Source organism: Pisolithus orientalis (assembly GCF_024613125.1).
Source record: "Pisolithus orientalis strain OTSU chromosome Unknown F5J12scaffold_58, whole genome shotgun sequence".
Classification (NCBI taxonomy): domain Eukaryota; kingdom Fungi; phylum Basidiomycota; class Agaricomycetes; order Boletales; family Pisolithaceae; genus Pisolithus; species Pisolithus orientalis.
The window spans coordinates 174821-185021 of record NW_026260839.1 but is presented as its reverse complement, the minus strand read 5'-3'; the positions used below and the strand labels follow the sequence as shown (position 1 = coordinate 185021).

The 10201-nt window shown below is 43.2% G+C and overlaps 1 protein-coding gene across 1 annotated transcript; it reads left to right on the top strand.

Moving 5' to 3' along the window:
- Nucleotides 1-6935: 6935 nt before the first annotated feature.
- F5J12DRAFT_786504 (uncharacterized protein) lies at nt 6936-7448 on the top strand (the record flags this gene model as incomplete). The annotated part of the gene is made up of 1 exon (XM_051743458.1): nt 6936-7448. One exon carries the CDS (start codon nt 6936-6938, stop codon nt 7446-7448), a length of 513 nt encoding a protein of 170 aa, XP_051595272.1.
- Nucleotides 7449-10201: the final 2753 nt, after the last annotated feature.

Genomic DNA, 10201 nt, shown 5'->3' with positions numbered 1-10201 from the left:
CTGTATTAAGCTACAAACAAGGAATCAAGTCAGTCAGTTCAGATCATCTCAGACATAACTTGTTGTTGACAGTTGAGGCTCATTTGGAAGGGTCTATCTGTTATCATTCATCATCTGTGGTAGTTGAGGCTCCATCAAGGGTCTATCTACCTTCATTCATTATCTGCAGTATCATTTGTGCTTAGTCATCCATCCACTCCTGCATAACTCAGCATCAGCTTGCACCAGGAGTCCTTTCTGCTGAACACCTTCACTCCTATCAGCATCCCCCTCACAGTCATCATCTATTCATCTACTGCTGCATAACTTGTTGATGACTTGTACCAGGAGCACTCCTCTTTTTGAAAACACCCACCTAAGATTTTTCTGCCCTCCAGGTTCCACAGAGGTACACCACCACTTGCTCATTATTTGTCTTTGGTGTTAGTTTTGGTTGGTTTTCACCACCTTTCCACACTTTGACTCACAGTGGTCTGAGGAGCATGAAGAAACTGTGGCTCAGACCTATGGTAGTTTCCTCATCAGCATGCCTTCCTTTCATGACAGTTGATTGTGTTTGAACTCTATAAGGTTGGCATGTGTTAAAGGAGTAAGTGAATCTTCCATAGGCTCATTGCCATCATCATCTAATGAAAGGTCTTCTCTAGGCACTTGTGTATTGTGACTGGCTGATGTTGATGCCTCTGTAGATGTTATGTTGCATGCCAACCTTGATTCATAATAGAACTGGATACCTGACAAAATGTGCCTATGGGCAGGGTGCATCTGCACCATAAAAGGCTGAAACTCTTGACTCTAGGTCCCTGTATCACCCTTAAGATCTTATGCCTTTTGCCACAGTTTCAGAAGCATGAGTGTAGATGTGCAGTAGAAGTTGTTACCAATGTCAGTTTGCAGGAACCATGGTCCTGCAATTTGAGGTAAGGTGTTGTGACCCTTTGCATGAAAAACATGACAGTGACTGTCTGCTCTTGGATGTCCATCCATGTAATGTGATCACACATGAATGGGGCAGCCCTGTTTAGCTGTTGATCCCTCATTCAGTTCAATTGCAGGTTGTGGCATATAGGCTTCTTCCCATTTATTGATCACAAAAGTTGAAAGACTACAATTTTCCATTTCTGGACCATGAAAGACATTATCTTGGAATTGTGAATGTATAAACATATCCCCTTTTATTGGTGTGAAGGGTGACCATCTCACTGTTGTCCTGAATACATTCATTAAGATCATTGGTGATCTGAATAGACAGCATACTTACAGTGGCTCAAAAAACTGTCTGCATGTTTGTATGTTTTACATTAGTTATGACTAAACACAATAACCCCTAATCCTAGCCCTAAACCATGAGTGTATGAAATAAGGTACTTACTCTTGGCTTTCTATTGGTCATTGAATCAAGTGATTTGGATAGGAATTGATAGAATAGCAGCCATTTGAAAATGACATGTCATGTGGACAGTTTTTTGACTTAAAGTTTTGATTACATAGTTTTGAGTTTAACAAAGTTTAAAATGCTGTGAGGTGCTTACTAATGCTTACATGGTATATCACATGGTCTATTTGATGATTTGTCATCATACAAACAATGCCAAACAATGAGTTGGGTCCATCAAGGCACCCTCTTCTACCCCAACTCATGAAACCATCCTCCTGGTCCATCTGGGCCATTTTCTCAGAGTAATCCCCATAAATATTGGTGCCCACTACAGTAATGTCATTAGGGTATATGTCCAACACAATCAAACCCTTGAAAAATCTGCTTTTAGTCATCCCTGTGCTGTTTACCCCACCCATACCTGATGTGTTCTGCAACTAATCAGTACTGAGAATGCTGAAAAAGCCATGATGGTTAATCTGGCACTGTTAAACATGTCCAACAATCCAATCACCTCTTATTTGGTGGGTTTCCACCTCAGGGGTGCTGGGTTGAGGGCTAGGGTGGACTAAAACTCACATTACAGTCCAGGTGCCCTGGGGGGATAGTCCACTGAACTATTAGGAGGGAGATTCCATCACTCCATCTAGCCCTGAGTATTACCTATGGTCCTATATAACCAAATCACCCATTCTCAGTCATCCACAGTCAGCTGAGAGCACAGTCTAGCCATGCTTCCCATGCCACCTGAAGTGCACAGGAATGTTTTGTCTCACCCCAGCATTGAAACTAGTTGCACTGTGGTGAAAATGCACTGGTTAAAAGATGTTTTGTTTGTTCATCATTTCCTGATGTGCTGGATTGACCTCCATGGCATTTCCAGCATTCTCAGTACTGATTAGTTGCAGAACAAATCAGGTATGGGTGGGGTAAACAGCACAGGGATGACTAAAAGCAGATTTTTCAAGGGTTTGATTGTGTTGGACATATACCCTAATGACATTACTGTAGTGGGCACCAATATTTATGGGGATTACTCTGAGAAAATGGCCCAGATGGACCAGGAGGATGGTTTCATGAGTTGGGGTAGAAGAGGGTGCCTTGATGGACCCAACTCATTGTTTGGCATTGTTTGTATGATGACAAATCATCAAATAGACCATGTGATATACCATGTAAGCATTAGTAAGCACCTCACAGCATTTTAAACTTTGTTAAACTCAAAACTATGTAATCAAAACTTTAAGTCAAAAAACTGTCCACATGACATGTCATTTTCAAATGGCTGCTATTCTATCAATTCCTATCCAAATCACTTGATTCAATGACCAATAGAAAGCCAAGAGTAAGTACCTTATTTCATACACTCATGGTTTAGGGCTAGGATTAGGGGTTATTGTGTTTAGTCATAACTAATGTAAAACATACAAACATGCAGACAGTTTTTTGAGCCACTATACATCTCTGTCTGTGCAACCCTTGGTGAGTTGAACATTCTCACTGTTGTGGTCATTCTTGTCATCATCCATGCTCCCCATCACATTTTGTTCAGATCCAGATGAACAGCTGCCACACAATCAGAGATTGCTTCATACTGACATGAGACTTGTTGTTGTTGGAAGGCCAGGAAACATTTGTCTAATGGCTGTGAACAATGCACTTGTGTACAGTGGTGCATAGCTGTAGGACCTCAATGTATTGCCATACCCCATGATATAAGAGACCACTTGCAGGTCCTGACAATTCTGCTTCATGATTGATGATGTCAACGCAGTGGTAGAGTAGCAGTTGGTTTCACTCATGAATGTCCTCATGTGGGTCATTCTTGTGGTATGTCAAGGCTGATGCCATTAGTGCAGACAGGTTGTGTGACTTCTTTTGTTTCTTCATGGCATAGGCAGTAACATAAAAAATCACATTTTTGGTATCTTTGCCATTGGGGTTAATCTTGATGTCATTGTTGCATTACAGTATTAATGGACAGTAGTTATTGATATATGTTAAAGTCCTCTTTGGCTTCCAGTTTCCCCTTTCATCAACATAAACATCTTCACTAAGGGGCCATGGTGCACAACACTGTTGATGTGAACATGAAAACAAGTTGCTTGAGAGCACATGTGAGCTGTTGGGATTGCAGCAGCTGTTTCTTGAGCAAATGGGTTTGTTTAACCCAATCCTCCTGTCCAGGATCAGGTGGCCACAAATACACTACTTGAGAGTTTCATGGAGTCAACTTCAAATCTTGCTCTGTAACATCATCTAGATGGGCATGTATGTTGACCTGAATGTGCTCTTGAATTTTCTCACAAAAGGTAGGTGTTTGCAGCAGCCATTTCATTTCAGCTGTATCCAATGTACCAGCCAACCACAGCAACATATGCACATGTAGGGTTCCTCTCCCCTGCACCTCTACCACAATGAAATAACCAGACAGTAGCCCAAGGATACCCATGTTGCTACAACATTGTGATGCCTGCTTGGTGATTCCCAGCAAAGTCTCCAACATGGTCTCAATCAAGAAATTGTAAAACTTTGCAGCTGCATAAGGATTGCTTGCAATATTAATCACACTGATAGCTGTCAGGTCCTCTGAGAGCATCAAATTTGTTAAGATTGATAGTCTCTCTGGCCAACACTTGAGCAATTGGATCATGTATATCTGCAGGGTTGATCATCATCCATATCATAGGTCCTCCCAGGAAAAGACATGATCCCCACATCATACTGTGATACTGAGCATGAGCATTGTCAGACCCTTTGGCTTTACTGTTTTCTGTGACAACATGTTTGTGCAATGCTTGTACCCATGGGTTGCTAATCATGGTTTTCCTTGCTTCTTCTTCCTTACCCTTCTTCAACTCTATGATGGTCAAACAAGACAATGCTAGGGAATCATGTTTGAAACCTATTCTCTGCATCTGGAAATGAGCTGAGTGCATCATGTCCCACCTTTGGATCATGGTGAAAATCATGAAAGGGAATGTGTGATGGATGACAAACTGGTGGCCATAATACTGCATGGCCCACCTTGCATGTTTTCAAAGGCTGACATTCACTGCATGGTTGGCCTCTATACCACCATGTCTGTGGGGGAACAGGCATGAGAATATGGTGGTGAGTGGATTGGGCATCCCTCTTTCTGTGGCATCCTTGCCAAAGTCTCCTATGGGCTTCAGACTGTGCTGCACCACATAACCACCTTCCTGTGTCACATCCATTAGGTTGGCAGTTGGCAAGTGCATAGCTCATGAGTTCTGAGGAGGAAACATGGCTGAGATGACTGGCAGTGATGCCAAGTGTGTGCAGTGGTACAACATCTGCTTTGATGTTGTTTTCATTCAGTTGCTGCTGAAATGTATACACTGTGCATGGAACATCTAACCTTCATTGTTTATTAGGTCATCACTATCAGCACAAGGCAGATCACCATTCATGGCCTCCACTTCCTCATTGGGGTCATCTTCATCATTAACCACTGAGCATGTCACCAATGGTAGGTATTCTTCATACTTTGAATGACTGATGAATTTTATCCAGTATGGCATCCTGCATGTGACCATCCCTTTCTTGCAAAGTGATCAGAGCATCATCTTCATGTCAAATGAGGGCCTCTATTTCCTCTGGTATTTCATTGTCAGGTAGAGTCATCAAATACTGTTCCAAAATGGTAATATCATGGTAAAGGGGATTGTTTTCTTTCAGCCATTGTAATGCCTCATGAATGGTCTTCCCAGTGCATGCAAAAAGTGCATGACAACCAATTCTGCAGCAGCATTCTGGTTCCTATGAATGTTGTTGCCAATACACTACTAAGTGCTGCCACATGCTGTGGCATCATACTTCCTTCCAGCATGCTTGCTATCACCATTGTATTGACCTCATACAAGGTCACATTGCTGGCCATGGCTTGCTGAAGGTGAGCTGGGTTGTATCCATGGCTGTCTTTCAGGTATAACTTGAACACAGCAGTGTGGATAATGCCAGGCAACCAAAAGTGTTTCTGCAAATGTCAGTCTGTGAAGTTCCAGTGGTGGGTCTCCCAACCACATATTATGTTCAATGCAAGCCTCAGTATTTTGTTGGCTCTCAGTGCCTGGTAGCATTCCCAGTATACCCATCCCTTCCCAGAGCCATTCACATGGTGTTTTAACAGCAAAAGACCCTGCCATAACTCATGTGCACAATGTGATGTGCAATTTCTGGTTTAAGGTGGACTTGAATGTTTGGTATGTTTTCTATAAGCTCCTCTTTACCTGTGAAAAGTGATGTCATGATCATGAATGCATCTGCTAACCTTCACTGATCATCAGCTTGTGCACACACACAACACATTCACCTCATCATAATGTGGCATTCCCTGTCCCCTGGATGAAAGCCACCACATGCCTACATACATCTTTCTCTGATGGCAACTTCAGGTACTCATCCTTGCACATGCCAAGTCTGAATGGATTGGGTGGATGGGTTTGCTGTCCTCTTGCTTGGAATGTTTGATCTTCTGAAGAGAATCAGAAAAGCTGAGTGAGGGTGTTGAGTGAGTGAGGAGTGTGTCTGAGGGAACAAGTAGGACCAAGGGGGCTTCTATAGCCTGGGACTGGATTGATATGATGTCTGAGGACTTTGGGGCTGTCTGGGTGCAGGGAAATGACCTACTTGACCTTGACTCTCACCTGTGGTAAGTTGTCTATTGTTGTAAGAAAAACCAACTACCCAAGTAACAGGTAGAGCTGACTAAGCAAAAAAAAAGCGAAACTAAGTACAACCAGCAGAAAAGTAGCTAGAGTGAAAACAAAACAAAACAAACAAAACAAACAAATTCACCTAGTAGGGAAATTACATTCCCTACACTGCATTAATGCTCACCATTTTGCTTGATAAGAGCCTGTTGACATCCCATTTTCACTCTTTCTTGCTTCACTCCTTTGCTGCAGCAACCATGCATATATGTTCTTGCACCTCTGGCAGTCATTGACTTATTATAGACCAGAGCTGTGTCTGGGTTTGAAGTCCATACAGCAGTGAGCCAGGTGGAACACTATCATAAACTTCTTGCTGGGTGAGATGTCCCCAAATATCTCCTGTGGTCTGCACTTGATGAGGTCTGCCAGTGTGTTTCCCATGACTCTGACAGGCTACCATATTCAATCAGCATGGCCCTCCTATTCTGTCCCCTTTTCTGCCAAGTTTAACATGGCATTGTCATTTAAGGGACTCCATTACAACCCATCTGCTCAAATCACCATGACTCCTTTTGGAGGTCTATAGAAAGGAATATATTGTAGGTAGGTAAGTAAGTGTTCCAATATAATGAATGGAATGAGTCTCACCTCAGACTTCAAGTTGGTTGAAGCTGAGGTGCAGTAAGGAAAAATAAACTGCTAAGTGTCCGCTTTTGGATTATGTAATGCTGTGCTTGGTGAACCACAACTAAGGTAAAGGTGATAAGCTCCAACAGCTCCATGTGCACCTAAGGAAAAACAGAAGACATCATTGGCTACTACTGGTTAGTTGTTTTGTCTACTTTGTGGGTCATCTGTGGTATGCCCTACTGACAGTTATGCTACAGAGGTGGAGAGTGCTGATAGTCTATCCCCTGCCACTAAGCATGCTAGCAATGATTTCCACAACAGTGGCAGAATCTACCATATCTTCCTCCACAACTGAGGAAACAGCTCAGGATGACTCCAACAAGATTGATGACATCATAAGCATGCTAAAAACCAACATTCTCACATTCTATGGCACCACAGTGCAACTCACTTCTTGTGCTGAATTTTTCCAAGGTGGTTTTTCTGGCAACATCACAGTCATGAAAGACAGCAGTGATGAAACCATGGAACTGCTTATCAGTGGCATCTTTCAAGTTGATTGTCAAAACTTTTCCATGGGGCCTGAGGGAGCATACATGCCATCAGCTGCTTTCAAGTGGGAGTTTTTGGAAACCAAACTTAGCTGTCAACTTATTGCTGTTCAGAGAGACACTGCCTTTAAGACAGCTTGTGCAGATTTCCCTGTGATTGTGGGGAATGTCAGGACTCTCAAAAGACTAATCCCTCCAAGAAGGGGATGACCTTGGTTTCTTGCATCCATGAGGCCAATGGTGTTGCCTCTATCCAAGTCAGCCACTCATTGTTCATGAAGAAAGATGACAGTGTGAATCCAGACAATGCCAGCCTTGATGGTATGTAGTTGTATTTTATCAGCTTCTGAGTCAACTGACATATGACAGAGGCCTGAACAGTGGATTGGCCTGTTCAAGAATGGACAAGGATGGCCTTGGACTGTGCAGTAATGACACATGTGGTTTGTCCCCTGCTGGCATCACACACCAAAGGTGTTGTGGACAAGGTTACAGTTGACTCTGCCTAACTTGTTGACAAGTTGGGTACAGTGCCATGAATGGAGATGAAGACTAAAACCCTCATACATGGGAGGACTGCTGGACATTAGCACTCATCCTTTGCATGAGAATGAGTTGTCAGTGCTAGAGAGAAAAGAGGAAGTGAGTTAAGCACCTATCAACAGTTTTTAGTGCCTGTGTATGACATTCCAGTTTTCATCATATCTCCACCATTTCCAAAGACATTGACACTGTTCCCACACTCACTTAGGGTGCTCAGTCACATGATCCTGCCTTCCAAGTTTGGAAAGGATCCTCACACTCCTATGCATTTCTATGGCACTCCATCCACCAGATGTTCATTTTGCCAAGTCCATCAGATATGGCTGCTTCTATGTTGATCATCTCACTTGTCTCTTTTGCCAGAGACAGTGGCTATGTATATCTGCCAGGAATTCCTACTAGCTTCTGTCCTGAAGCCCCCTGGTTCATCCCATCATCTTCAGCCCCATCTCATCCCATGCAGCTTGGTCAGTGTGTTCTCCTTGTCAGTATGACTTCCAGAAGGACATTCTTTGGTTGCCTCAGGTCTGTCACTCAGTTGGAAAGGTCTTATGTGGTTATTTCAGTCTCCCCACTTGATGAAGCATATGGATCCTTCCTCCCTGCTCCCTGCAACATCTTTATTCCAATCTCATCCATCATTCTTCCCATGTTGTGACAGTTGTAGTACAATCTGCTGTTTTTCAGTCTCCCTGATCACATCCATGATGAGTATGACATGCATCTTGCCTTCTTACTGCAAGACTCAGCAGAAGATGTCCCCCCCTCTCCCTCTCCTTCATCAGAGCTTTGTTCATGGAGTGTTTTATTAACTTCACTGAGAGGACAAATGGGTAAGAGATGTGATTGCCTATGCTCCCATTACCCCACAGACCCCCAACACCCTAGCCCTTTAATGCCTGACTCATGCCATCCATTTCTGGATTTAATACTTCCCCATCTGGAAACACCATCCATCTGTCATTCCATCTTTGATCCAGTGATGTCTCTGCCAAGATCTGACATGCATTGCTACCCCCTAATGTGATACCAGTGTGCTTACTCAGTTTCTGTCATTCTTTGACTCATACTGTGATATTTTGACTGTCCTTGACTTGTTTATTGGCAATACTTACCAATCCAATCTGCTTGCTTACTTTTCACTTCTCACTTACTCATGATTACTCATTGCTTACAGTCCTTACTCATTACTTACCAAGCATTATTATGCCAGGTATGCTTGACATGTCCATCACATTCACCATCAACAGCTCATACATCTTTCAGGCTTAACAGCACATAATGTGTCCATAAGAGTCACTGTCTTTCACTGTTTGGGGAATCTCACCTAAAATGATTATCATTGTATTAAATGTCATAGGAGGGGAGAGATTGTGTGCAAGTCATTATGTATGTAGGAATATTGGATGCTCATGTACATGACCATTGAATACAGACAAGCCTAAACATGCCATGTTCTGCAATGTATGCCATAATTTGTGGTCCACACTCCCTGCTTGTTTTCATGGTAACCATGTGGCATGGAAGTGGCATGCCTGCCATGGCAGCTTATGCATTGAACAAGGTTAAATCTGGTGAGTTTTCCTGCTGCAACTGTCTGATCATGGGGGGAGACCCCTTTGCTGATCAAGTTGATGACATGTCTCAATCATAGGGGGCACTGCATGTTTGGGGTTATGTCTCCCACCCATTCATCCTCCCAGCAAAGTTAATAAACACTTCATGAACAAGACTCTGATGGGGGAGGGGAAGAAGGGGGGGTGTCTCCTGCTGGATCTTGCAGTAAAAAGGCAAGATGTGCATCATACTCATCATGGATGCAATCAGGGAGGGAAGAGAACAGCAGATTATACTGCAGCTGTTGCAATGTGGGGAGGATGATGGATGAGATTGGAATAAAGATGTTGCAGGGAGCAGGGAGGAAGGATCCATATGCTTCATCAAGTGGGGAGACTGAAACGATCACATAAGACCTTTCCAACTGAGTGATGGACCTGAGGCAACCAAAGAATGTCCTTCTGGAAGTCATACTGAAAAGGAGAACATGCTGACCAAGCTGCATGGGATGAGACAGGGCTGATGATGATGGAATGTACCTGAGGGCTTCAGGATGGAAGCTGGTGGGAATGCCTGGCAGATATACATAACCACTGTCTCTGGCAAAAGAGACAAGTGAGATGATCAATGTAGATGCAGCCATATCTGATGGACTTAGTACAAAGAGCATCTGATGGATGGAGTGTTGTAGAAACATGTAGGGTGAGAGGATCCTTTCCAAACCCAGAAGGCAGGATTATGTGGCTGAGCACTATAAGCAAGTGTGGGGAATGGAGTTGATATCTTTGGACATGGTGTAGACATGACAAAAACTGGAATGCCATACACAGGTGCTAAAAACTTTTGGCAGATGCTTAACTCAC